Below are 27,853 nucleotides of genomic sequence, written 5' to 3'. Positions count from 1 at the left end.
GCCCGAGAGTCACCGGAGTGTCGCTGCTGGCGACGGGGACCACCCCTGTCCCCTGTGGGGCGTGTCCCCTGCAGGAAGGTGCTCCTTCAGGTGACACGTGCAGGCTCAGGGCAGGGGTGGACAGCATCACTTCCAGCCGTCCTGGCCCATGACTGGCGCTGGCGTCAGGCAGGCTCCAAGTCACATCCAGCACGGCCTGACCAGACGGCACTGACCCTGGTGCCTCCCACCCATCCCGAGGCCGAAAACCCACGGCCGGTACCTGCTGGCTTCTCCCTGGCAGCGGTGGAGCAGGCTCGGCGGTAGGTGGAGTACAGAGACGGGGGGATCTTGTCGGCTCTGAATCAGAACGGAACCCTACAGTCAGGTCGTCCACGACACGAGCTGACTCACAAGCTGACGGTCCCACAGCCCCCGCAGACAGACGCCCGGCACAGAGAGTGAGGACGCGGCGCTGCGCACTCACACCCAGCTGCAGAGGAGCCTCCGCGCATGCGCGTCTCCGCGCAGGGCCGGCGCGTGTACATCCGCCCACAGTGGTTTCCCGGCAGGGAGGTTATGAATGAATTTTACTCCTCTCATTCAAGTTTCAGTAACTTCCAAACTGTAAAAGCAAGCCACCCTGGCTGGGGCGGCTCAGTGGATTGAGCACTAGCTTGTGAACCAAAGGGTCACTGGTTCGATTCCCAGTCAGGGCACATGCCTGGGTTGTGGACCAGGTCCCTGGTTAGGGGCTCATGGAAGGCAACCACAAATGGATGTTTCTCTCCCTCTCTCTAAAAATAAATAAGCAAAATCCTTTAAAAAGGAGAGTTTAAAGATATACAGAGAAATTTAAAGATCAGCTCAGAGTTGGAAATAGTTGTCTCCAGAGAAGTGGTAGGGAAGGGGTGGTGGCTGTTTTTCTTAAGTTTCATACAACTATGATTCTTTTTTCTACATCCATATTTAACATTGAAAAAACATTTCTTAAGACTAGAAATTTAAGAAAAAACCAACTGAAAATAAATGTCAAAAAAACTAAGAAGCTACACCATCCAAATACAAATAAAAAGCTGGCACCGCGTCCCCTGTCACAGGGAGTTGTGCCAACAACACCGTCTCTTTGGTCCCCAGCTGACCTCCTCCACGCAGAGTGGAGAGACTCACAATCCAGTTTTCTTTGTAAAATCTTAACCAACTAATTTTGAACCAAAAATTTATAAGCAAACCATACGTGATAAAGCAAAGCTCTAAAGAATAACCAGAACTCTCGCCCTGGCTGGCGTAGCTCAGTGGATTGAGTGTGGGCTGCGAACCAAAGTGTCACAGGTTCGATCCCAAAGTCAGGGCGCATGGCTGGGTTGCAGCCCACGGCCCCCAGCAACTGCACATTGACGTTTCTCTCTCCCTCCCTTCCCTCTCTAAAAATAAACAAATAAAATCTTAAAAAAATAAAATAACCAGAACCCTCCGCACTGCCACAGCCGCACGTGAAGGCGACGCACGCACCTCCTCAGGGACTCTATGAAGGCCGCTCGGGAGTCAGGGGCGCTCGGCAGCTGTGGGCGGACACGGGACCCCAGTGAGAGGCACGCAGGGCAGGAGCGCCCTCGCTCCCCGCCACCTCGGCCCCGAGTCCACGAAGAAGCGTACTGACCACTCTCGGCGTCAGCAGGGCGCTCAGAAAGTGAGACACGTAGTAGGACCTCCGGAATATGCTGCAACACAGAGGAGCGGGCTCAGACGGCAGGAGCGCCGGGCGCCCCAGTGACCCCGCCGACGCCAGGGCCCACCCCGAGGGGCACCGGGTGGGCGGTCTCAGTGTGCGGCTGTGATGTCACATCACGTTGCCAAGTCCCAGCTCACGCAGAGGGCAGTCTGTGCAGTGACCCCTGTGTCCCGTCCCTGGCGTGGCCATGGGTTTGAGCCAGCCCAAGGCCGCAGGGGTCACTTCAGGTCAACGTGGGCGTGCCCCTTGGAGCTGACACAGAAATCCCGGGAGCTGGCACCAGGCTTCTCAGAAGGACACTTTGACAAAGCAGCCTCACATGGTAGCAACCGGGACTTCAGCTTTGGGACCACACCAGACTCAAGAGTTCTGCTATCCGACTCTCCCTACTGGCTTCGCGCTGGTCACCAACGACACATTAATAAAAACTACTGTCCCTCAAACAGTGTGGGCTCCACTCAGCTCCACCCGTTGGCCGTTTTGGGGGTGCCACGGCCTTTTCTGAAGAAAACTCGTCACAGCAAGGGCTCTGCACCAGCCAGCCACCGGCCCACCCCTGGGACGCTCACGGGGGCTCTCATGTCCCCCCACGAACGGGGGCAACTGCTGCACAGGGGTCTGGGAGCAGGCCAGGGGACCGCTCCAGCTGCATGACCCCACCTGGCCTCCATGACGGCGACGGGAATTCTCCCTGTGTGTTCAAACACCTGGATGGCCTTCTCCACATCCTGGGACGCCTGGCTGTGGGGCTGAGTCCATGCAAGAAGGAAAGGAAAAGAGAAGACTTACCGTTCTGCAGTGGAAGGCCCTGAGGTCGACGTGAGGCACACAGGGAATGTTCAGAACCTGGGACGGCGCTGATGGCTTTCTGCCCTGGGCAAGTCAGACCAGGCAGCTGGGCCGCTGTGCGGCCCCTCCGGGAAGCAACTGCCCCTTCCTGTCTCCCTGCGTCCTTCCCACCTCTCCTCTCTGCTGACTTCCAGGACAGTACAGGGCTCCGGAGGTTTTCAGGTGAGGAGAAGCAGAGACATAATTGTGATGTTTAAAAAAGTACAGCAATAGATCTTCAAATGGAAAAACGCAGTATTTTGAAATATTCCCTTTAACGACATCTACAACAGCTCTTCAGTAACTCCCGGCTTTTAAGTAAAAGGGCTGTAAGAAGTGCACACACCATACGGCCACCCGACATTTGGTTCACATACATGCAGCTAACCCCCTTCCTGGACTCCTGAAGACACACGAGGCCTGCCCGCACCCGCACGGCTCGCCCCTTCCACTCAGGCCGAGAGGAGGGACGGCCCCCAGATGTGGGGCTGCCTGCTCCTGCTCTCACCAGTGCGGGCGACTGGGACGCCCCAGCTGCACCAGACACCCCGGGTCCCAGACAGAACAGGCTTGAACACGCAAGTGTCCCGGGGAACCAGACTGTGCTTGGGGGCCTGGGGACATGCCCGAGGGCCAGCACTGAGGTGAGTTACCTCTACGACGTCCCCGGCTGAAGACAAGTCCTCATAGAGCCCCATGTTTTCCATAGAAACCTGCAGAGGAGACGTGAGAGGCAGCGTGAGGACCAGACGGGCGTGGGTGACTGCAGGGGAAGGTCGGGGGGGGGGGGGGGGGCCGGGACTCGCCTTCAGGTCGGCCAGCCGCGTCTTGGCCAGTGAGATGTAGTCTGTGAGGAGGGAGCGGTACTTGCTGGGGACCAGGGGCGGGTGGAGGATGTGCACCTGTAGCAGACGATACAGCAGGACACCAGCTGCCAACTGTTCCTGACTGTGGGGGAGACACTTGCACCGATGACAGGAAAAGTCAGAACTAGCCAAAGACCAGGAGGGCAAGCTGGAGGAGGGATGGACAGAGCCCTGGGTGAGGGCTTCCACATGCCCTGGGGGGGGGGGGGCCTTCAGAGGTGGGCAGGCAAGGGTGCTGGGGCCGCATGGGCTCCTCAGCCACGGAACCCCCGGCATTCCTGTGCCCACCGCTCCTGAGGTAGGGGGCGCTGCCGCCACCGCTGGCGGGCAGGCCTCTGATGGCGAGGCGTCTTTCCGTCCGAGCCTCCCACCGGTGCCCAGGGTGCAGGGCCAGCACTCGGGCCGGTGGGCCGAGGCACCAGAGGCGTGAGCAGCACTCGGGCTTCACCCGTGATGGGCTCACAGCTCGTCTGTCCCTTTGCCTACGACCCCACCTGCACCGTACGACCCCACCTGCACCGTACGACCCCACCTGCACCCCACGACCTCACCTGTACTCTTTAGAACGTGATGTCAATTTCTGAACTAAAAAAGGGCAAGAATCCATTTCCAGATGCCCTACCCCCCAAAGCAAACACTGGGCAAAGTTACCTAATTAAATAAGACTTACAGGAATAAATATATTTTAACTGTAAGATTAACATAGTTCCCCACACCCAGAAGTGATGGTCACTGGCAGTGTGGGGTACATCCTTCCAGATGCTTCTTCTTCAATAAAAAGTATGTCATTCTTGAAAACCAAAGACGGGATGTGACACGTTCTCCTCCTGCGTCAGCTCTCGGAGCTGCTGCATGGAAGGACTGGGACACCGGCCCGCATGGCCGCCGCCCAGGGACAGACGAGGGGCTGCCTCCTGGCCTTCTGCCGTCACCAGCCCCGTCCCCGGTCGCACACCGGCACCCCTGGCTGCCGGGTCTGCACCATCCCACGGGCACCAACTCAGGAACAGCGCCCTTGGGCTGAGGAGGGCGTGGCGGCAGCCAGCTTCTCACCTGCAGGTACCGGGGGGACTCGAAGGGCACGAGGTCGGACAGGAACTTGAAGAGGAAGACCAGCGCCTTCTTGCTGCCGCAGTGGGGGCCCCTCGAGCCCCCGAAGGAGGCCTGGAGGGAGACGGGCGTGAGGCGGGGCCGAGGGCACCCTGCTGTCCACACAGACACCTGTGGGTGCGGCGCCTCGACAGCGGAAAACTGCCACTAGGACAAGAAGCCACAGGACCACTCAGTCCATGCCCTTTCTGAATGTCACAGTCACGGCGAAGCCTTGGCCACGGAAGCAGCGGGCACAGTGCCTACAGTGTCTGGGGACCCTCAGAGGCTCAGCTCACCAACGGCCCAACAAGGCCTCTCCCAGGAAGTCCCACCCCCACAGAGAAGCCGCGCTCCTCCACAGCAACGCGCACAACCTCCATAGTCACCTGTGCGGGCAAGGCTGGGGCAGGGGAGGTGGCGGTCCCCCAGGCCACTGGCAGCCCTGACCACCGCAGAGGCCTTGCAGGAACCGAGGGCACTGGGCGTGAGTGCGGGGAGGGGGCACGCGCCGGTCCGCAGCACACTGCCGCCTCCCAGACCCCGCGCGCGGGTCCTGCAGCCAGGCCCTGTCACGGCCCCTCCCCCGCTGAGACCCTGCTGCAGCTCTCCTCTGAGGAGCACGTGCTTCTTCTGGACACTCCGACGGGGTGGACGCAGGAGCCGCCAGACGACAGGACTCTGTCACCCAGAGGGGTTCCCGAGTCGTGGCAGTGCCCGCTCAGTGGAGAGCGAGCCTCGCGGACACACCAAAGGTGGGACAGGCAGGAAGCGCGCCCCCCAGCGGGCCCGCAGTGCGCGGAGGGTTTCGTGTGGAGGCCCGCCCCGCCCCCCGGACTGGGGTAAGAGCAGCCGGTAGTGCCGCTCCAGGGGAGAGGCCGTTTTCTTCACTTCTAGAAAAACTGCAGCCACCTACGCCTCGTGATGAGCTCAGAACTCTGTTGCCAGATTCAGGGGCTTAAATCTGCCGTCACATTGGCCTGCTTATGGGCATTCTTGGAAAACAAAGACTGAGACAGACCTTCGAGCGCTGCACATACGTGCGCTGAAGGGGTCCGCTGCAGGGTCTGTGAGTTCTAGCTCAGGGAGGCTGAGGGAAAAAGGGGCAAAAGGGACCACAGGACCAAAGAGCAGCCCTGCACGCAGCACTGCAGCCCTCCTCTCGCGCCTGTGCCGTCTGTCTCGAGAACTGACCAAACCTGAGCCCCGGGACACCTGGCGGTGACCGGAGCGCCTGGGCAGGGCTCTCGGCAGAGGACGACACGCCGGCACAGAAAAGTCCCTCGGCGGCCCGAGGACTCTGCCGTCAACCCCCCCACACACCCCCCTCGGCGCTGACCCCCAGAACACACCCACTCTCGCAGCAGCGAGTCGGGGACGCGCCGACGACCCCTGGGAGCGCCAGCAGGTCAGCGAAGGCCACGCACCTGGAACCAGTCTGCGTAGGGCGGGAACACGGCGGGGCCCTCCAGCGCTGCCTGGCGCACGACCAGGAACACGGTGACCATGCTGTCCAGGTCGAAGCTCTCGAACGCGCGGGCCAGCAGACGGGCCGCCCAGCCTGGGCAGGAACAACGGGGAAAATAAGAGGCGAACGTTCCGCCGGGGAGCAGGCATCCCCTTACGGCCGGCAGGCCCCCCCCACGCCGACTTCCAGGGCCGGGGAACTGCTCGGAGGAGCCAGCCAGCCACTGCCTGAGGCCGACGAGCAGCGGCAGAGCCCAGGACACTGGACACAGGGTACTTCCGGGCAGGGCAGGACTTCCGTCCTCTCTGAGATGGACACTGGCTCGGCCCACAGGCTCACCCCAACTGCTGGGGTTTGGCCAATCACGACAGCCCGTCACCTGCTCGCACCCCTCCCCCCCCACCCCAGACGCCCGCCAGCACGCACCAGTCACCAGCGGCTGTGCTCCGGGGAGGCAGACCACCACCGTGGACACACAGGACAGCACGTGCTGCCAGTTCACCTCGTGCGTCTCCAGAACGTCCTGCAAGTGGCCCACCAGCTCCTCCGGACTCAGGAGCACGAAGAGCTGAAAAGAAAGCACCTGGGCTGTCCGAGCAAACTCCTGTGGAAGGGGCAGGAGCAGGACACGCCCGAGTCTCCCTCCCCGAGGCGGTCAGCACTGGCTGGCAGCTGTGCGGAGAGCACGGGCCTCCCTCTGCGAGGACTGCAGCCGCAGAGCTCTGCGGGAGAGCGGCCTCTCCCCGCCCCTGGACTCACCCTGCGGTACAGGCCGGTGAGCAGAGGGTGGGTCCTGGCGAAGCTCCATTCCCTCTGCATGCGAACAGCGTCGGAGACTTCACCGGGAGGAGGGACAGACAAAAACGTCAGCTCGCAATCATCAGAAAGCTGGGTAAGTGTCCGAGAGCATCACCACGGGGCCCAAGCTCCCACCGAGGGGGGCCGTGGTGGTCCCCACCTTTCAGCACAGGCTGGTGAGTGAGTATCTGAGTCAGCGTGTGTCTGAAAAACCTCTTGGGAGAATCTGTCGAAATTATACTGCGAAGCGTGTGTCCACTGAACCCGCCGAACCTGCAGACGGAGCAGAAGGGAGATGTCCCCCAGGGTCCCAATGTCCCCACACCCGCGGACAGCTCATCAAAGCATTCTGTCCAGCAAAGCCGGCCAGGACCATCGGGTCCCGACTGCCAGCCCAGCGGCTCCCAGGCAGCCCCTTCCGCCACCCTGAAGCCCTCTCTGCCAGACCGAGGTGCCGCAGAATCCTGGGGAGTGTCGTTTCGACAGGAGGGAAAACTAGGAGCAGGCAGCAGGCAGCAGGCAAGCCAAGGAGAGGCAGGGGGTCAGAGGTCAGCAAGGGCTGGGCCTGAGGACCACGGCGGGACGGAGGCCTAAACCTGACAGAGGGCCAGGCCCCAGCAAGCCACCAATGCTGCAAGGCCTCGGTTTCCCCTTCTGTGAGATGGGATCAGACAGCAGGGTTACGCCAAACTCATGCGGAGTGCCTGGCACACGCAGGTGCTCACACTCAGCGACTGCTCCAAAAGTCAGCAGGTCCTGTGACAGGAGCAGGAAGGAGGGGTGGCCACCCCTCGGAGGGATGGAGGGTGACCAGGGCTGACCCTGGGTGTGTGCCAGGGTCGCCCCGCCGATTCCTCTCCGGGGAAGACTGAGGGTCCCAGCAGGTACGTGCACCACCAGTCGCACGCACAACGAGGGCGCAGGCGTGTCGGGCAGAAGGGAGAACGCAGGGCCCCACGGGGTCTGCTCCTCCCCGGGGGGCGGGTGCCAGTGTGCCAGCCCCGACTGGCGGGGGCGTCTGATTTCAGCGCAAGTACTGGCGACTAATTTAAAGTTTTAAAAACAGACTGATGATCATTATCTGACACCTAGGACATGAGTTTGTGCTATCTAGGCATGTCACAAAAATGTGTAAAATTTAGAGAACAAAGCAGTGTTTCCACTGTTTGCACAAAGTACGGGACCAGGTTTGGCCGGGGTGGCTCAGCTGGTTGGAGCGTCGTCCCTGGTCAGGGTGCACACCCAGGTTGCGGTTCTACCCCTGGTCAGGGCGTGCACAAGAGGGCAACTGACCAATGGTTCCCTCTCATGTTAATGTTTCTCCCCCACTTCCTCTCTTTCTGAAAGAGAAAATATCCTCAGGTGAGAATAAAAAATAATAAGAAGTAGTGAATGATACAGCACAGCTGAGGGCTATACAGTATTGGAGGAGAACCAGAGCAATAAAGAGCAGGGAGATGCTGGGAAACTCTCGGGTTTCCCAGGACAGAGTCAATCCCCAGGCCCAACCCAGAGTGTGCACATGCAGCTCCAGAGCCACAGAGAGACAAAGCCAGTGTGGCCGAGCCGGGGGCACTCGGGGTCTCAGCGGGGGCCCTGGAGCAGGCACAGGCAACGGCCCACTGTGTGCTGCAGGAAGCCCCTCGAGGGCCTGGGAGGGTGGGGCGGGAAGAGGGGAGCTGTGACCGGGGTCCCAGAGCTTTGCTGCCGTCACCTCTCCTGACGCAGACATGATGGCAGTGCCCATGTGCTCAGGAGCCCGTCAGTACTTTGGGGTGCCCAAAACACCCAGGACCTCTACCCCAGCGGGAACCCCTCCCCCGGCTCTCCAGAAACGTACCAGCAGCGTGCGGCCTTGTGCGCTGAGGACTCCTCCTGCACGCCGTCAGCCAAGGCTCCCAGTGCGACTGCCGCCGGCCGTGGGGGCAGAGCACAGGCGTCAGCACACCGTCCCAGCCCGCCAGAACCACCCCTGACGGAGGGCTTCCGCACAAGGTGGGCGTCTTGGGTGGCAGCCCCTCACTTCCCAGGTACAGACCTCCCGGGCCACCCAAACCCCAGACGGCACAAGGCCTTGAGGCTTTGAAGTGAATCGCTCAGTGACACCTTTAAAACCAGTCACGATATGCAGACAATGAAATGTCCCCAAGTTCACCATTAACCACAATCAGCCATTCACAGCTCTGAGGAATTGAGCCAGGAGAAAAAGGGGGGTAAGCTGACACCAAATTACACCCACAGGAGGGGGTTTCCAGTACTAGGACTCTACGGGGACACCTGCAACCAGTCCCCTGCAACCAGGCGAAACGCTGGAGACAGACAGGCGGGGAGAAGAGGAAGCCCCCGTCGGGGCCGGGTGGTGCACTCACAGAGCAGCATCCTCCGCAGCACGGCCACAGCGATCTGCAGACAGACGGTTCCCCCCGCTCAGTCACGCCCCAGCACCACGCGAGGGCCGCACACAGAACGGACTTTTCACGGAGGTGCACTGCTAAGATTTCCCCAGTCTGCGTGTTACCCCCACAAGGAACCAGGGAGTCAAAAGCGGACCTTCTGGAAGTGTCTGTCTGACACCCTGAGACTGCTCAGGCCCCGGCCACATCCCACTGGCCCCAGCCCCGCCCCCCACATGCCCCGACTGCCCGGATACCATCCGCACAGGGGGTCCTGCTGCAGGGGCTCAGCTGTACCCAGTGAGGAGTGCCCTTCCCTTTCTGTAAGCACAGGCCCGGGGGACGTGGGGGGAGGTCACGGCCTGCCCCCCCCCCACACCTGCTGGACTAGGAACACTGCGGGGGCATCCCATGGTCCCAGCAAGGACAGTCGCTAGGCCAGGGACGGCAAGAACGGGCATGGTGGGTGGGGGTGGGGGGCTCACTCAGCAACCCTGTGATGCTTCCCTTCACCTTCCCTCCTACCTGGGGCACCCGCTCAGCCTCCGCGTTTCTTCCTGGCCCCGAGCTTTTCTGAAATCCCCTCAAAACCAACATCTGCACAACATCTGGAAACCACAGAAGCGAAGTGCTCACTCACCGTCCCCAGTCACCCTGTAAGTGACGGGGCTCCCACCTGCTCTGTCTTCCAACCGTCCTCTGTGGGCGAATCGTGCTCAGTCAGCACGGCCCCAGGCCCACTTGCTGCCACACCCGTGGGGGCTCCTGCCTCCTCGTTCAGCACGTGGTGATTCACGTCTTTAACGGGACACACCAGCTACGGGGCCCCTTCCGCAACGGGCAGCAAGGGGACTCACCAGTTTCCACGCAATTGAAGCTGAATGCAAACACGCTGCGGCAGGTATGGCCCCAGATGACTGCACGCGAGATTTCCACGCCACGGCGTGGGGCTGTCCTGCTCCCCATGGTCCTCCCAGCCGACAGCTGGCCTCACAGCGTGGGTGGCCTCGGGAGCTGCACCCACGAACCGCCTCTGTGAGGAACTTACCCGAGAGCATGGCCCCGGCGATGTCCGAGTGCGGACCGGACTCTTCTGACTGCTCACACAGACAGCGCAGGTTCCTGAAGAGCCACGCCACCACTGCCCGCGTGTCCTCGTGGCTGGGGACAAGCACACAGCACACCTGGTCCCACTGCTGCACAGCCACCGGCCGCTTGCTCCCCTCATTTCACCAGGAGGCTCGGGCCGCGGAGGACGCTCGAGCAACCACCTGAGCTTCCTGCACAGGAAGTCAGAGCTCACGTGGGAAGCCGTCAGGGATGCTGACGTGTCTCTCACTAACGTGAAACACGACTGTGTTCAAGGAGTTTACCTATTGGGAACACTATGCCGCTGCAGGGGGCAGGACGCTCGGTTACAGCGTGATCAGACGAAACAGCAGCAGCCCCAGGCCAGAGCCTGCCACCCAGGGGTCGGCCACTCTCAGCCAAACCTCCCAAGGACCACGGGTGCTGAGCCCCTTTCTGTGCCTGGCCATCTGTCCACCTCCTCTGGGGAACTGGCTGAAATCCCTTGCCCACTTTTAATTGGAATATTCAGGCCTCCCCCACTTCAAGGTTACAAAAACATCCTTCTAGGACACCCTCTACTGCTTTCATACATTTTTTTCCTTCTTTGACTTATCAAAACGTTTTGGTATAAAGATCCAACTTAAAAAAATCTAGACGTGGCCCACGTGTCACATCACCGGTGGTTTCAATGCAGCATTCTCAGCTGCTAGACAATCCCCCGAGCAGCAGGCCGTTTCTCCGGGACCAGAGAACAAGCACGCAGACCCCAGCCTCCTGCTCCGCCCGCAGGGGAGGCGCAGCCGCCACTGCCTGAAGAACAGAAGGGCCCATCCGAGGTCCAAGTGCTTCTGGCACCTGCTTTCAGCGCACGAGTCTCTCCCCTGCAACCCCACATCCACAGGCACCTGGGGCCGTCAGTCCCCGAGACTTTTAGGGAGAAAGAATGAATGGGATTGGCTCCCTTCTTTCCACGCCACTGGCTCAGCACGAGCCCGTCTCCCCCGTTTGTTTGCTCAGTCACCTGCCTCTGCGACCCACCCCTGTTGCTAGTGCGGCTTCTCCCACAGCCTCCCATCTTCACAGGCTGTGCTTCTCTTGTAAAACCCCCTTTCTCAGCCTCGGTGGGATTCTGCGAGGGGCAGACATCCTTACACACTTTCTGTAAACCACATTTACCCCAACACCTTTTTAGTTTTTAAAAACACATTATCACATGATACATCTTACAACAACAACAAAAAAAAACATCGCTAAGTGTGTGCATAAGACTTCAGTTACAAAAAAACATTCTCTTTAAATAATAAAATACAGTAGACCCTTAGACAACCTTTGACTCCCCCAAAATGTAATACAGTCATCATCCCTCAGTGTCTGTGGGTGACTGGTTCCAGCACTCGCCACCAGTGCTCAAGTCCGCATGGAAACCGGCACAGAACACCTGCGGCCAGCCCTCTGCACCTGCAGGTTCCCAGCTGCAGACTGAAGACTGTTTCTGAGCCTCTCGGTAGAACCCACGGATACAAAACCGATGGATACAGAAGGCCAACTGCACTTACTGGAGGGGAAAAAACCCCACATTGTTCAAAGATCGGCTGTGATAGCTTCCCCAGGCGTTTTGGCTTTGATGTGTAAGTCCCACACAACCAGATCACGAACACTAAGTCATGTAACACAAGGAAACGTCCCATCGTCACTACCTTTCCAGCAGCTCTTGCAGGGTCACGACGTTCTGTTTGTGGAGACGCCACACAGCTTCCAGCAGCAAAGCATCCTGGAGAGAGTGGCAGTATTGAGTCCTTCGGGACACATTCCCTACAGAACGCTCAGCCTGTGGTCTTCATCACCGAGCTCTATTGAAAACCCAAGAGCAGGGCCCTGGCTGGTGTGGCTCAATGGATTGAGCTCCAGCCTGCGAACCAAAGGGTCACAGGTTCAATTCCCACTCAGGACACAGGTCCCTAGTAAGGGGTGCGAGAGAGGCAACCACACATTGATGTTTCTCTCCCTCTCTTTCTCCTTCCCTTCCACTCTCTCTAAAAATAAACTTAAAAAAAAGAAAGAAAACCAAGTGCAGTAAGAGCAGGGCCTGAAATGCACCTCATCTGCTAAGCTTTTAACCTCACCATGCCTGCGGACACACCCGCAGCCAGCTGTCCCTCCTCCCGCCGGACCCCACCACGTGTCCTGCAGGCTCCGACAGGACCTGCCCAGTCACTGGCTTCCCTGACTTCCAGACCTTCCTCCACCACAGCCAACACAAGACTCCAAATCACAAAGGAACACGCCAGTGTCTTTTTGGGCTCCTGCAAGGCTCCTCACAGCACCCAGGACCCAGTTCCCTCTTCACCATGGCACGGCCCTTTGTGACCAGGCCCCGTCCCCTGTCCTCTCCCAGCACGGACACACACAGTCCCCTCGGTCACCCTGCTCCAGTGGCTCCTGCCCTGAGGGACCGAGCTCCTCCTCCACTCGTGTCCTTCCAGCCCCAGCCACGCAGACAGCCCCCACTCCTGCTGTGCCCTGCACGCGCGCACACACACACACACACACACACAGTGCCACGTGCTTCCTTCCTGCCCACAGGCACCTGCCCAGCACGTCCCCACTCGGGGGCCGCTGGGATGGCTTTCTCCTCAAAGAAACGTGGGGGTCCTGGTGGCTCCCCCCAGACAACTGGACCCTGACTGGAAGAGCCCTGGAGTCGGAGTTGCACCCTCAGGCTTACCTGTGCTTTCCACAGTTCTTGACAGAAGGAGAGACGCGAGAACATGCTGTGCTCCAAGAGGTGCCCAGTGATCTCCAACAAGGAAGACAGTTTCTTCTGAAAAGAAAAGTCTTTTGTAAAAATGGGCAACCATCTGGAACAATGTTAAAGAAATGTCCCACTCTCCCCAGCAGCTCAGAAGGACAGCATGGTCTCAGCATCGTGCAGCCTTACTCTCTGCTCCGGGTCCAGCAGCACCCGGTGGGAGGGCTCAGCGTGCGCCCTGCAGACCTGCACAATGCCAGAGGCCACCGTCTGGCTGGCCAGGACTGCCACTGGAATCCCCAGCCTCAAGGCCTGGTCCTGCAAAGCAGAGCCTAAAGACAACACAAAGCATGGGAGACACACTGCAACACCGGAAACAGAAGGCCTGCAGTCTCCAGTGCCTTCGTTCCCGCTGCAGCGCCACAGAATGCAGCCTGCAAGGGGAGGAACTGACGCCCAGAGGACCATCTGGGACAGAAGCAGCTGTCAGAGCGCCTGCGGCCCACAGCTGCACGCCCACATGTGTGCTTGGCGGGACACAGACAGAGGCTGGCAGCTGCATTCTGATGGGGAACTTCATCGCCCTGGCCAGCGCTCAGGTGGTTAGAGCAGCATCCAGGTCCACCAAGATTGCGGGTTCAATCCCAGGTCCCGACACATACAAGAGTCAACCAGTTAATGCATAAATAGATAGAACAACAAATTGATGTCTCTCAAAAAGTGAGTTAAAAATGTTTTTAAGTTTTACTAACTTTTTCAAATAAGCACAGTAAGTTGAGAACTACAGTAGCCTCCGTTTGTAAATTCCTGTTTTTCTGTAATCACTTCGGCGTCAAAGACCAGATTGGACGACAGGAGCGGGGCCCGGGGCTGTGACTCACCGATCAAGGTGCGGGGGTCTCCGCGGTCCGATCCCAGGTCCGGCCAGGCGCTGGGGCGCAGCTTCGCGGGCAGCGGGCCTCCCACCTGGAAGCGGCACAGACCAGGCAGCGCGAGGCAGCTCCACCTCCAGAGGGTGAGCTCACCCCGATGGCTCCTCACCCGTCATCACGGAGCGGGAGCCCTCCACCCTCCGGCCCGCAGGGACGCAGCCGTCCGCCGCACGGGCCGGGCCCCTTACCTCCAGCAGAAGCTGGTCCAGGTTCAGGTGGCGCCTCAAGAGCTGCACGGCGGCCGCCCGGATCTGCTGCCCCCGCTCAGCGCCGGGTTTCTGCCTCCTGGCCCTGCCCACTGGGGGCGGGGTCGGACGAAGGGAGCACCAGTCAGGGAGGGACCCAGCAGCGGGCCCCGGCGACACCGCCCCCCGCCCGAGCCAGACCCCCGGCCCACGAGACTGAGCGGCCGACGCCCACTGAGGGCCACGGCCAGACGTGGAACCAAGGCCACAGGCCGCTGCTACCCGCGCTCCCGGGCCGTGCGGGAGACCGCACCCCCTTCTCAGGGCTGCCTTTCCCAACCTTACGACTGACACACGGCGACGCGGGGAGGGGCCGGAGTGCGGGGTGCAGGGTCAGGGGTCGGAACCCGAGCGGGCTCAAAGCAGCCAGAGCGGGGGAGGACCCTGGCCTCCCCGGCTCGGGAGGCTCGGGCGGGAAGGGGCCCGGGGAGGGCCCCAGTGCGGGCCCTCGCGCCCACGTACCCAGCAGCTCGGCCCACGTCCTCCTGCGGCCCAGGGGCCCGGGGTCTGTGGCTCCGTCCCGCGAGCTGGAGCCAGACATGCTGTGAGCTCTGCACTCAGCGGCAGCTCCCTGCGTCCGGCCCGCGCTGCCTTCCCATTGGCTGGAGGCCCGCGCTGCGGTTCCATTGGCTGGAGGCCCGCGCTGCGGTTCCATTGGCTGGCCGCTGCCCGACCACACCCCCGCCGGGGCGAGACCTAGTATAGCAGCCATCTTGGTGGTGGCGGGGGGGAGGGAAACGACAGCCACCTGGGCGGGGTGGAGCTGGCCTTGGAGTTGGTTAGCGGGGCGGATTCAAAGCGGCATCACCTGCAAGAAAACTGCGGCACGCGGCACGCATTATTCCTGCCAACAGTGACGCGCAGCTGATCCTGAAGAAGCAACCGGCCAAACCCAAATCTAGAAAGACGCCAAAAACCGTGGGCAGCATCCCCCAGACCTTAAGTGTGAACGGGGAAATCAGCCCGCGGGCGCTGCCCCGTACAACCTGCAAGGACAGAGACGGTCTGTGTCCCCTCCGCCCGAGACGGTAGCTCGTGAGGCGGCCAGTGACACCAAGGAACTAGACGCTTAATGTCCCTTGACTTTACGTTTCGGTGACCACACGGTTCCGACTCCCGAAAGAGAGCACAGCGCCGGCGTCCAGCCGCAAACACAGGGCGAAGAGCTGCCCGGTGAGAGGCCCTCCCCCGGCGGGGAGCCGGGAAGGCTTCAGTGGCGGGTGCCTTTCCCGTGTATGTGTGCGGAGCTGGAGCTCGCCCGTGTTTCTGGTTGTGCAGTATCCCACTCTACAAATGCAGTTTGTATTTAATAGTTTTATATGCTTATGTTTTATTTTCTGGATATTGTATTATGGTTTTACATCTTAAAAAGCTTAAGCTGGGGGAGACTGCCTGTACCGGGCTAGCCAATTCTTAGCCACAGCAAAGGACTGGGGAGCATGCGGGTGATCTGCCAGCCCAGGGATCTGGAGCCAGACCTGCTCCATTTGGGCCCCAAACCCAGGAGGCGACAGTGCGCTTGCTCAGTCACCACCAGGCCTGGTGCCAGACATCCTGGAAGTAGCGGGTCCTGGCAGTGGCCCCTGCCCAGCCTTGCCTTTCCCATGGAAACCCCACTAGAGGCAGTGACCGCAGTCTTCCCCTCATTCCTGTCTCCCACCTCCTGGCCACCCTGGCACTGCCCTCTGAGGCCCTAAGACTCATGAATGCAATAAACTTTGCTCCCCTGAGCCTCTTCTGTATCTCCTCTTGTGACCATCAAAGTATTCAAGACATTTTCTTAAAAGGCAAAGTGAGGGCAGCTCAGCGTTAGAAGAGCTGAGGCCACCAAGCCCAGCTTACACCCCGCCTGGGGCTGGGGAGCAGCAGCGGACCGAGGGCCGTGGGGCTTCACTCACCAACCAACCGCTGGGCAAGGGGGCAGACTGCCTGGCCCCCCAGGCCCAGGGGGTGAGAATAAGCTGTAGGAAGCCCGTCAGGTGAGGACACGGGCTTTCTCATCACCACAAACAGAAAGAGCTCTTTCAACAGGTTGTACCATGTACCACTTTTACACATGCATGAGAGGACAAGCCGGTGGGGGCCGTGTGGAAGGTGTCCCGAGTCCCCTGGCCCTTCCGAGGGCGAATTAGAAGCACAGCCCGGTTTCCTGAGTAGGAGAAGCGCCTGTTCTTCCCGCCTACATGAGTCTGTCTCCTGTGCTTCCTTCTAACTTTCACACAGGACACCACGTCTGACACTCTGGTCGCCAAATATGTGGAGGTTTTACCCATGACAAGCAGCGCTGACACCAGCTGGGTGTCCTGCAGTTCAACTCAGTTCTGCCGCCATCTTCGCAGAGACAGATCCACCCCCAAGACGGCCCCCACTTCAGGCACCCATGCTAAGTTATAGGCCCCAGGATCATCTGCAACCTCTGCCCAATTTGGCAACAAATTGGGGAGTCTCTAAACCCCCTCCTCGGGTTCACTTAATGTGCTAGAGCAGCGCACAGAATTCAAGGAAACATTTACTAATTTTTTAAAGGATGTGCCAAGGGTACAGGCTGAGGTCTGGGAGGGTCCCGAGCACTGGAGCCTTTGTCTCCATAGAGCTGGGATGGATGTGTTTCCCGATCCGGGAGCTCCCTGCAGCCCCGTAAGTTTGGGATTTTGTGGAGGCTTCTTCACTAGGGCATGATCTGTCGTCAACTCCGCTTCCGGCCCCCCATGCCCGCCCTGTCCTGGAGGGTGGGGGTGAGGCAGAGACCAACATATCTCCACTATGTCCACTATCTCACAGGATCGCAACAGTCACATCACCTGTCCACTCAGCCTCAGCATCCAGGTTTGCCTCCGGCCTCTGCCGCTTCCTCCCCTCGTCTCTTCCTGACCCTTCTGCCCCGCACAGGGGGGATGGCCCTTGTTTCATGACACCCTGTACATGGAAATGGGCAAGAACCAGGAAAGAACAGGAAGAATTTTTCCTTGGCATTGTCCACGGTGCCAGGAAATACTGGGGATAAGGGTGAGTCTCGTACAGACTCTGACTCCCATACCCTGCGGTTGGAAAGTGACTAACAGCCTTTCATAACTCGAAAATCCATAAAAGCAGGTGCCTTGGGGATGCTCTTCAAAGCCCCGGGGGCAGGAGAGGCCATTACTCCCCATGCACCCCCCCATGCACCCCCACCCCCAGTGGCTCTGAGCACTCAGGGGTCTTCCCTCCTCGATGGTTATCCTGTGCCTGGTACGTGTGCCCCTTCTCTGCCCCTCTGGACCATTCGCCCACCCCCGGGCTGTGCCGACCCAGCACAGTGTACAGCACAGGCCGCACTCAGCACAACCATGCTGTGGTTTGTGGCTGGGAAACACAGGGCCAGGGGCGGGGTGTGGACACAAGTCAGAACCCCTGAAGTCCGCATGAGGATCCCCTCAGCGCCTCGCACACTCCGCGGTGACCAGGAAACCACAGCGAACAGGCAGGCAGCAGCTATCCAGGCAGCCCCGAGGGCCCCGTCAGGGATCCTGTCCATCCGCTCTGCCCTCCCCGCTCCCACTCTGGCTCCCGGTGGGCCGTGCCTCCGGCGGAGAACCTCACCCAGAGCGGCCTGTTTTCAGCGCCTTTCAGGTTATTTGAGGGGGGAGACTATTAAGATTTAGAGAACACTGTTTCCACTGGGCCGTGAGTCACCCCGAGAAAAGCTTTTCTCTCTTCACTTCTTCAAGCTGCCAACTGGGACCGAGCCCTGATTACTTTAATTACTTTAATTAGCAATCAAATGAGACTTGCGTTCTCCTGACGCTTGCCAAATTCCAGAGTGTAGACACAAATCTCCCCAACCCAGTGGAGTTATAAAAGGGCTTCATAAAACCCGCCAGCACCCGTCCAGCTCGGAGGATCGCTGTGCGCAGACACCCAGAGGCACAGACCCGAGAGCCACCCACCAGCCACCGGCTCCTCCGCCGGGCTCCCAGCACACTGGGAACCACAGCGAGCTGGGCGGGCCGGCTGGCCGGTGCACGGCGCCAGTGCCCATGTTCGGTCTGCTGTGAGAACACCAGCGTTCCGTGTTTCTGCCCTTAGAGGCTGCATTGTAGGAAGAGGCAGCCAAAGGTGCTTGGTGCTGCGGTGTGACCGCCTCCTCAGGAAGTGAGGCCGCTGGAGTTGGAGGAGGGCAGAACGCCCGAGACTGCTCAGGAGGAAAACACGACAAAGAAAACCTTCCAGCCCCAGTGTCTCCAGTTGTAAAACCAGCCTGACAGATGATGGCAGGTTTCCCGGGGACTTGTGTGTGAAAGTCCAGAGCACTGGGTCCCCAGTCAAGAGTGACCTTTAGTGTTTCATCTGGAGCCCAGGGCCGGCTGAGAGCCACTGGGGTGACACGACAGTGAGGGGACGCCCCCTTCCACCTAAACGCTCCTTCCCCAGGGGCAACGTCTGGACAGCCCACTGTCTGCCAACGCTTGTTCCCCCAGGCCCCCTTCCCAGAAGGGCCTCTGAGGAGTGCTGGGGCTGCCCCATTCCTGCAGCAGCCTGTGAAACGGAGGTGGAGGGTGTGGGACGTGGCGGGGAGGGGCAAGGGCAGGAGTGGGGACTCTGTGCTGCCGTCCTTGTGTGGTGATTGCCACGAATCTCAATTAGACAAAGCCACGAAGCCACAGCACGAAGCTCAGCATGTGTGGGCACGTGCACACACATGCACACAATTCACTTAACCCCACTGCCCCCTGCTCCTCCCAGCAAAGTCGCCCATCAATGGCAGCGGCCAGTGGAGGAGCAGGGACATGAAAGTCCTGATGCCCCCGTCCCCTGCTGTGCAGACAGATGCTGGGAGGCTGCCCGTGGGGGGTTGGGGGGCAGCGAGCTCGAGAATGGCTTGAAGGGCCCCCCAGCAAAGCTGAGTCGAGTCAGGGGTGAGGCGGGAGAGGAGGGTCGTCCTTCTCCCCCCCCTTCCTGTGCCCTGTCACAGCCACTGTCTTGAGAGGGACAAGGAGGCCCAGCTGGACTTTGAGCTCTCAGGGAAAGCAGAGTCAGTCGCCTGCCAGGAGGTGGGACCACGGCGGCAGATAGCCAAGGAATGGTTTCACGCTTCAGAGAGAATTTAGTCAGAAAGACCCAGGATAAGGAAGGGCGCTGATTCAGCAGCAGAAAACAATCAAAACACCCAAGACTGTCCTGGCCGCATGGCTCGGGTGGTTAGAGCATCGTCCGGACATGGCAAGGTTGCAGGTTCAATCCCAGGTCAGGGCACAGAGAAGCATCAACCAATGATGCAAAAATAACATTGGAACAACAAATCGATGTTTCTATCGCTCTTGCTCCAAAAAAGTTTTTAAAAAATCAATAGAAAAAAAAAGATTAAAATAAAAACACCAAATACTGCCTCAGGCCTGTGTGGGGAGAGAGCCTGGCTTGGTTACCAAAAGTGTCCCCCTCCCGCCGAGTCAGGAAGGTGGGGCCCTTCCGAGCACAAAAGCTGCCCCCCCCCCCACCATGACACGACCACCCTGACTCACTTCGGCCCAGGAGGGAGGCATGAGACCTTTGTTCCCAGCACGGGAAGGACTTTCTCCCCCATTACCGAAGCAGGAGCACAGGCTGAATGACGACTAAAATTAAAGGTACAGAAAAGCACTGATTTGCCCAAAATCACACCCACAAACAACTTCCATTGATAGTTTACTGTGCATATTTTCAGGCTTTCTCCTTGGCAATTTTTTAAACTGCCGCATCATAATAGTGTTTTTCATCTACCATGATTCATGGGCATCTCTGGAAATGGAGCAATGCCATTCTCCTGAAGCCTTTTTAATTGCCTCACGGAGCCCCCCCGCCCCCCCCCCCCCACCAGATGCTCCCGTGGTGGAACCAGCCTGTTGCTGAGGGTGAGTCACCCCTCTTGCTCCCCTTGGGAAGCCAGGCTCCTCTAAAACGTGCCAGCTTTGAGACTGCAGACTTGTCTTTATTGCCTTAGGATGAATCACAAGTCATGGGATTGCTGGGTCAAGACCACACACACATTAATATTTGCTCTTTAATTTTTTAAGACTTTATTTATTTATTTAAGGGGGGGGGAGGGAGAAAGAGAGGGGGAAAACATTGATGTGTGGTTGCCTCTCGTGTGCCCCTGAATGGGAACCTGGCCTGCAACCCAGGCCTGTGCCCTGACTGGCAATCCAACTGGCAACCTTTTGGTTCACAGGCTGGCACTCAACCCACTGAGCCACACCAGCCAGGGCTGCTCTCTAGTTTTTTGGCCACACGGGACCTTTACTACTGAGCATACAGACGTGCAGGTTGAGAAGTGCTGTGTCCCAGCCCAGCCCTGTTTTCATGGCCAAGGTCGTTGGTCCCAGGGGGCAGACCCCCTCGTGAAGTCCTGATTCCAGAATATTTTTTTAAATGCTTTTTTTAAAATTTTTTATTTATTTATTTATTTTTAGGGAGGGCGGAGAGAGAGAGAGAGAGAGAGAGAGAGGGAGAGAGAGAGAGAGAGAGAGAGAGAGAAACATCAATGTGCGGTTGCTGGGGGTTATGGCCTGCAAGCCAGGAATGTACCCTGGCTGGGAATCGAACCTGGGACACTTTGGTTCCCAGCCCGCGCTCAATCCACTGAGCTACGCCAGCCAGGGCTGATTCCAGAATATTAAAAACACGTGTGTCGGGGACTTACAGGTCAAGTTCTGATGAAAGTAATGATTGTGTTGCCCCATCACGGAAACGCTTTATAACGGGCCTTCCTGTCTTTCCCCCTCTCTCTCCCTTTGCACTGAGTGCAGTGTGACTGCCACAGCTAGGTGCTCGGCCTCGGTGCCCGCGGAGGTGCGGCGGCTCTGCCTCGCCCGCCGCAGGGCTGAGTGGTGGCCGCAGAAAGGCGCATCCGCGTCCTAACCCAGACCTCTGCGGCGACTTCGCCTGCAAACAGGGGCTTTGCAGGTGAATCAAGTTCGGACCTGGAGTCTTGAGATGAGATCGCCCTGGATGAGCTGGGTGGGCCCTGATCCAGTGAATGACAAGAGTCATCAGAGGCGAAAAGAAGATGACATGGGAGGGAAGGCTGGTGTGATACGGTGCCAGCCCAGGACACCTGGAGCCCCACAGCCTGCAAGGGGCAGGAGCCTCTGCAGGGAGCGCCGTTCTGCCTCACACACACCACCAGAAACTTGATTTCAGACTCTGGTCTCCAGAAGTATAAGAAAATAAATTTCCAATCGCTAGATGCTGGAAGCAACCAAGATGCCCATCAGTAAATCAGTGGATCAAAAAACCATTGTGTACATTCACACAATGGAATTCTATGCAGCAGAAAGAAAGAAGGAGCTCCTACCCTTTGCAACAGCATGGATGGAGCTGGAAAACATTATGCTTAGCGAAACAAGCCAGGCAGTGAAAGACAAATACCACATGATCTCACCTTTAACAGGAACCTAAACAACAAAACAAAGAAACAAGCAAAATATAACCAAAGACACTGAAGTAGAGGACAGGCTGACGGTGACCGGAGGGGAGAGAAGAGGGAATTTCAGGGGACAGTGGGAAGGTTTCACAGGAACAAACTTAAAGGACACATGGTCAAAAACTAGGGGGAGGGTGGTAATGGGAGGGAAGTGGGGAGGGGTGGGGGGGGCTGGATTGGGAGTAAAAAGGAGAAAACTGTATTTGAACAATGATTAAAAGAAAAAAAAGAAAAAAAAGAAAAAGAAAATAAATTTCTGCTGATTTAAGCCACCGAATAGTGTCGTTGGAGGCAGTGGACTCTGTGAGAGAGTCGAAGAGCATGGGGCCACCACTGTCCGGGCCCTGGGGACGCACCAGCGAGAAAAGCTGCCCAAGTCCCTGCGGGTGGCATCAGGGCTCACTGCCTAGTGGGAGGAGATGGACAATGAGTTATAACAGTGTGGTTAGTGCACTGAGAAAAATAAAGAAGGTCTGGTTATTAAGACGGGGGGCAGGAGGAAAGGCGGGCATCCATGTGGACCTTGTAGGCATCATGAAGACCTCGGCTCCGGTGCCTGGGGAGCCGGGCCGCTGGAGTGTGCATGCCCACATTATGCAGCTTGTTGGAAAGAGACCCCAGGAGGCAGGGTCAGAGCCTGGAGGCCAGTCAGATAGACTCTGGTGATTGATTATCAGAGAAAAGACGGGGGCGGGAAGCTCCGCCCAGAGGGGTGTCATGCAGGGGGAGGGACGTAGCCCCCCGGTGGTCTGTTCCTACATTGAAGGTTGACCAGCCAGGTGAGAGAGAATCCAGGGTCTCTGAGCCTGAGCCAGTGGAAGGGTGGTGTCAGCCCTGAGGGACCCGCCGGGAAGGGGCTGCAGAGACGGAAGCTGGGGAAGACCAGGGCCAGAACCTGAATGTGTCAAATTCCAGATGGAGCTGCCCGGGGCGGGGGGGGGGGGGCAGCAGGCTCCAGGAGCCACCCCCAGGTGCTCACACACTCACCCCTCCCAGAGCTTGCTGTCACGGTCCATCACCACAATCCCTACTGTGCTGCTTCCAAGGAAGAGGAAGCGAGGATGCCCAGCAGTGAGAATCACCAAACACGTCACCGTGATGTGCCCAGGTGACCCTATGCTGGGTGACCCTATTCTGGAGAAACAGGCTGGAGCTCAGGGTCCCCTACCACTGGGGGGTGGGGGCAGGACTCGCTCTGCACACAAGACGCAGAAACGCAGCCAGTCTGGGACCCTCTGGCCCACACACGTTTCACATTTAATCAAAAATTATGAGAGAAACAAAAAACACAAGGAAAAAAAAATCAACGTGCTCTTTTAAAAAATGTTTTTATTTAATTTTATTGATGTTTAGACAGAGAAACATCGATTCATTGTTCCACTTATCCGTGCGTTCCTTGGTTGGTTCTCGGACATGCCCTGAGTGGGGATCAAACCCCCGAGTCCACAGCCTTGCTGTATCAGGACGATGCTCCAAAGAACTGAGTTACCTGGTCAGGGCCAAATCAACGCACTCTTAAAAGACAAGGCAAGTGACAGGACCGGCTCCAGGTGTGCCCCAGATGGTGGAACGACCATGGTTAATATGCTGATGTCTCCGGTAGAAAAGGCCCCAGACAGACAGAGGAGAAGCATGAGACACAAGAGTACGTTGACAGAGATGAAGAAAGCCTTCATCGTGGGCTGAGCAAAACAGGGGTTACCCAAACTGAGAACAAAGAGGAAGTTAAAAAAAAGCATCAAAGAGCGTTGGGATCGCATGGATGGGCACAGCCCGTATGCAGGGCCGTTGGACCCAGCAAGTCTGTGTCTTAGAATCCATGCTGCCCACCTGCAGAGGGCCGACATCCACACTTCTCTTCCAGGGCCCAAGGTGCTTGGGACAGCAGCCACTGAGCCAACAAGACCCTGTCCTCGGGGGTTGAGTCGACGTGGCCACCAGCAGGACACAGAAGCCGCACAGACTCACGCTGATGCCAAGACCCCACCAGCTGAGGAGTGAGGAGCAGAGCACAGGACAGGGTGGACGGGGTGCCTGCTCTGTGTAACAAGGGGACGAGTGACTTTGCAGTGAGTGCACCACGTGACAGGGACTGTCTGGGGCCAGTGTGCGAACCTCCAACCTCGTCAAATCAGCCAACGTGGATTGGTCCTTATTTCTACAACTTTACAAGAGGCGTCAGCTGTGCTGTGAACTGGCTTCACTGCAGGCTGGGGGGGGTACTGGGCAGGTCCTTACAGCTGGTGGGTGAGCAACGTACCTGGGAAGTGCCCCACCCTGCTTTCCCTGCTGAAACAGAGGAAACACACTCAGACTTTGTAAATGACCTCCAGTGTCTTCGTTGGGACGCCAGCGGGTCCTCCAGCGTTTCCTAGACTCCCGATCAGGGACTCCAGGGCGAGCAGCTAACTCCCCTAAGCCCCCTCTTCCGGGCCTGCCCCACACAGGACAGCCCACATCCGGGGTTTCCTCTCGTCGCCCGGGCCGGGCCCTGGGGCCTCGGAGCACAGTGCTGAGCTCTGGAAGCCGAGTCCCACCTCACCTTCCCCGCCAGCCTAGAAGCCTGCCTGCAGTGAGCGAGCGTCCCGGGGCCCTTCCCTGGGAGCTGCTCTGGGCTCCCATTCAGCCCTCAGGCACGGCCTGGCTCTGGGAGCACCCTTGGGATTCACAGCCTTTATCGTTCTCCCAAAATAAACCTAAAGCACAAAACCCTGGCCTCTCACATTTCAGCTTTTCCTCTGGACCCCCGAGCCCGGCCTGCCTGCAAGGAGCCAGACAAAGGAGGCATTCAGGGGCCTCTGCGGCCTGGCACCAGGAGCCTGGCTACTCACTGCGCACGGGTCCCCTGGGGGAAGCCGACCTGTTTTTCCCTCCAAAGTGGAATCAGTGAGGGGACCAGAGCCTGGCACTGCCGCCTCCACAGCCGGGCAGTCTGCCTGCAGCCAGCGGGATCCACGGCCTCTCATCTCGAACTGTCTTTGACCTTGCACCCAATCGCTCATGTACGTGACTCACTGTGACCTTTGTCTCAATGAACACGGTGTCCTCCCTGCACGCCCCCCACCCCCAGTCCTGGAGCCCTGCACCCGCCCACCCCACCCCTGGAATTATGCAAGTACGGTGCTCCTGGGGACCCAGCTGGAACTTATCCCCTCTGCCTCCAGGAGCCTACAGTTAGGGTCCTCTCCCTCCCATGTCCGCAAAGAGGCTCAGAGGTCTGGTCCCTGGACCGTTTCCACCCCTGGCCGAGGGCAGCCAGGAACCGCTTGCCGCTCCCATTGCATTGCCAAGGTGAAGACCCATCGCAAGGTGAGGACCCGTCCCTCCAAACCCCCCAGAGAACAGGAGAAACAACCATGGGGTCCCCTCCACACCAGCACCTGTTGGGACCCTCACCTGCCTGTAGGGAAGGTGCTCGGTGCTCTGTTTCCCCCTAAGAGCAGGGTGGGGGAGGGTGCCAGTTGGTCTGTCCAACCGGCCTGAGACATCCGCGTCCGGTGCTCAGCAAATGTGTGGGTGCGGACGGCCTGCAGCCCAGGACGAGCACCTGGGAGCTGACGTTCGCCTTGATGAAGCGACCCCCCCACTCCATGCACTAGATGCTCCTACTCTGTCCCCGAGCACGGCCCTAACATGAGGGTGACGTCCGCCCCTGGGCTTCCTCCTGTGCTGGGAGTGGAGCACAAAGAACACGTCTTCAGGAGCAGGTGCAGGGAGAAATGACCTTGGTCCACGGCTTTCCAAGCCGAGTTAATGATTGACCGCGACCAGTTCTACCAGGCCTTTTGTAATGGCCGGAAGGACACGGCTGATTCCTAAAACCCAAGTGGCAAGTGCAGACTGTGGAGGAACGAGCACACCTCCGCTTCCGATCACAATCCTGAGGCAAATGGCAAGATGTTTTAACCCTGCTGCCTGCCGCTTTCAGCACGGGCAACCCCGCCCCCACCAGGCGCCTGCGCTGTGCTCCCCTTTCCGTGCGGCCCAGACGACCGACCGTCCACCGGGGTGAGCAACTCACGGCAGAGCCCTCAGCCTGACGAATAGAAAGTGTGGGCGCTGCTTGGGGCCCAGCCGAGGGAAGGAAATAATTGTCCTGACTTGACGGGTGACTAATGGGTGGAACTTGTCCCTGTCCCCAGGGCTCCCACCAACCAGCCCGGGCCCGGGAGCCCCCAGTGGTCAGAGGCAGCCCACCCGGGTGTCCCCTCCAGTGGTGTCCAGGCTACAGAGTTGGAGTCCCTTCTCTGCCACCACCCCCCCGGAGGCCCAGTTGGACTTACTCCTCACCTTTCAGGGCCATTCCTAGGTCTCGTGTTGTACTTTTTTTTTGGGGGGGGGGGATGTGTGGTGAGTGACCTGGGAGGAAAAGACACATTTCTAGGGGCATCTGGAGAGGTAACTGGTGCTTCTGCTTCCTCACTTTGGTCACGGCCAGAGGGGCAAACCTTCAGATGCCAGGAGATAAGTAAAACCTAATTTTTGAAAACTGAAATGTCGGCTCTGACTGGTGTGCTCAGTGGATTGAGCATGGGCTTTGAGCTGAAGGGTCGCTGGTTCGATTCCCCATCAGGGCACAGGCCTGGGTTGTGGGCCGGGTCCCCAGTGGGGGCCACGTGAGAGGCAACCACACACTGATGTTTCTCTCCCTCTCCTTTCTCCCTCCCTCCCCCCCTCTAAAAATAAATAAATAAAACATTTAAAAAATATTTTTAAAAACTTATATGATTGATGCCAGATCATACCTGGTATTGCACCTTTACACAGGTGACCGCCAGGGCCACTGGGTCAGCAGGTGTGGGCTGTCATGAGGCCCTTAACAAGGTGCCTGCTCATCAAATGAGACCCCAAAGCCACGCGGTCAGGGAGTTTGAGGCCCTTTGAAGGCAGGGAGGCACTTCTTCTTCTGTTTGTGTTCGGTTTCGGCATGGGAACCCAGGTCTGAAGGGAAGGTGCCTTTTGCTCTCACCCAACTAGCTTCCGATCAGGGTGACGGCCACCTTCTGTGTCCAGTCACTGCCCTGTGGCAGGGGTGCCCGGCCCGAGGTGCTCCGGATACCCCGGGGGGCAGGGCTGGCCGGCCTTCACTAGGAGTGTCTCACCCTCCACCAAAGGTGTTGCCGGTGGAAGGTCGTCCTTCCCACGGAGTCTGACGTCACGTGGGCTCACCAGGAGCGAGCTCACGGTGCGGGGGCCGGACAGTGCCCCACGGGACACACACCTGGCTCTGTGGTGAGAGGCCGGGGGCACGTTCCTGAAACCGCCGCCGCTCTAAGGCAGACCTCACAGTGAGTGTCTCCCTCCTGTCTGCCGACAACCAGGTGTGTGTGTGTGAGTGTGTGTGTGTGTGTGTGAGTGTGAGAGATAGGGCAAGAGAGTCACCTGAGCCGCAGCTGCTTTGCACCATTTACCCAGCACACGCGGCACACGCCCCACACGCCCCACACGCCCATCCCCGAAGTGCCAACACTGTCGTTTTCGCTGCATAAGCCCCGAGAGCTGAAAGTTTCCCAGCTACCGAGTATGGAGCCTCTGAACACAGTCTGTCTTTGTCGAACTCCTTTTCGTGTGAAGACTGAATGCCCAGGGACTCCAGGCGACAGCCTTTTTCCCACGTCTCCTTAAAATGGGGTGAAATCACCTCATCACCGAGGTGCTCAGAGCCTCGGGGAACTCCAGAGCCCCGGGCTACCCCAGCGGGGGAGACACCTCCAGGAACCTGCACGTGGTGCGCTGCCCAGGGAGCCCAGGCTGGGCCTGATGGGCCCTTATTCTCCGGTTGCACTTGGCTGTTCCTCTGACCACGTGACGCTGTGGCCGAAGGGGTCTCGGGTTGGCACGGATAAAGTCGCCGGGGTGCCAGAGTGCCACCCTCCCACAGGGCCAGGGAGCTGGCGGGGGATGAAGGCATAACCACCGCCAAAGGGGGTGCGGCTCGCCCACGGGTGAGCTGGGACGCCGTCCACGCTTCCTGGAGACAGTGGGGCCTTTAACGCAGGCGCTGGTCCTGCTGAAAAGGGTTATTCATTTAGTGCTTTGCCCGCGAGCTCTCCCTCGCCCCCAATCGCCCTCCAGTGACCTCCGCAGAGGCCGCTGCGGGCATCTTGTGTGTGCGCGAGCGCGCGGGGGTGAGGGTCAAGGTCCTCCTGGCTCCCTCCCGCATTCCCGGGCCCGGCGTGCGGAGGCCCCGCCGTCACTGCACTGTGGTCTGGGCTAGGAGCCGGCCTCTGTACATGCGGAAGGGCCGGGTGTGGGCGCTCGCCAT

The 27,853-nt window shown here is 59.0% G+C and overlaps 1 protein-coding gene across 1 annotated transcript in view; it reads right to left on the bottom strand.

Annotated features, from left to right (window-relative positions):
- Positions 1 to 14,889, bottom strand: part of FANCA (FA complementation group A) — a 34,271-nt gene extending 19,382 nt beyond the window's left edge. Inside the window, exons 1-21 of the mRNA XM_036013558.1 lie at positions 14,613 to 14,889; positions 13,999 to 14,203; positions 13,855 to 13,952; positions 13,163 to 13,305; positions 12,950 to 13,045; positions 11,922 to 11,995; positions 10,202 to 10,314; positions 9,679 to 9,761; positions 9,130 to 9,163; positions 8,601 to 8,667; positions 6,921 to 7,033; positions 6,722 to 6,798; positions 6,389 to 6,530; positions 5,922 to 6,055; positions 4,459 to 4,569; positions 3,346 to 3,441; positions 3,193 to 3,252; positions 2,372 to 2,460; positions 1,640 to 1,700; positions 1,492 to 1,541; positions 263 to 339 (exon numbers count right to left, since the gene is read on the bottom strand). Coding sequence (XP_035869451.1) covers positions 263 to 339; positions 1,492 to 1,541; positions 1,640 to 1,700; positions 2,372 to 2,460; positions 3,193 to 3,252; positions 3,346 to 3,441; positions 4,459 to 4,569; positions 5,922 to 6,055; positions 6,389 to 6,530; positions 6,722 to 6,798; positions 6,921 to 7,033; positions 8,601 to 8,667; positions 9,130 to 9,163; positions 9,679 to 9,761; positions 10,202 to 10,314; positions 11,922 to 11,995; positions 12,950 to 13,045; positions 13,163 to 13,305; positions 13,855 to 13,952; positions 13,999 to 14,203; positions 14,613 to 14,862 — 2,173 coding nt within the window. The 5' untranslated portion in view covers positions 14,863 to 14,889. The remainder of the gene's footprint in view (positions 1 to 262; positions 340 to 1,491; positions 1,542 to 1,639; positions 1,701 to 2,371; positions 2,461 to 3,192; positions 3,253 to 3,345; positions 3,442 to 4,458; positions 4,570 to 5,921; positions 6,056 to 6,388; positions 6,531 to 6,721; positions 6,799 to 6,920; positions 7,034 to 8,600; positions 8,668 to 9,129; positions 9,164 to 9,678; positions 9,762 to 10,201; positions 10,315 to 11,921; positions 11,996 to 12,949; positions 13,046 to 13,162; positions 13,306 to 13,854; positions 13,953 to 13,998; positions 14,204 to 14,612) is intronic.
- Positions 14,890 to 27,853: the final 12,964 nt, after the last annotated feature.

The sequence above is a fragment of the Phyllostomus discolor genome, chromosome 12, assembly GCF_004126475.2.
Source record: "Phyllostomus discolor isolate MPI-MPIP mPhyDis1 chromosome 12, mPhyDis1.pri.v3, whole genome shotgun sequence".
Classification (NCBI taxonomy): Eukaryota; Metazoa; Chordata; class Mammalia; order Chiroptera; family Phyllostomidae; genus Phyllostomus; species Phyllostomus discolor.
The sequence above is the reverse complement of the archived record's forward strand: the minus strand, read 5'-3'. Positions and strand labels throughout refer to the sequence as shown.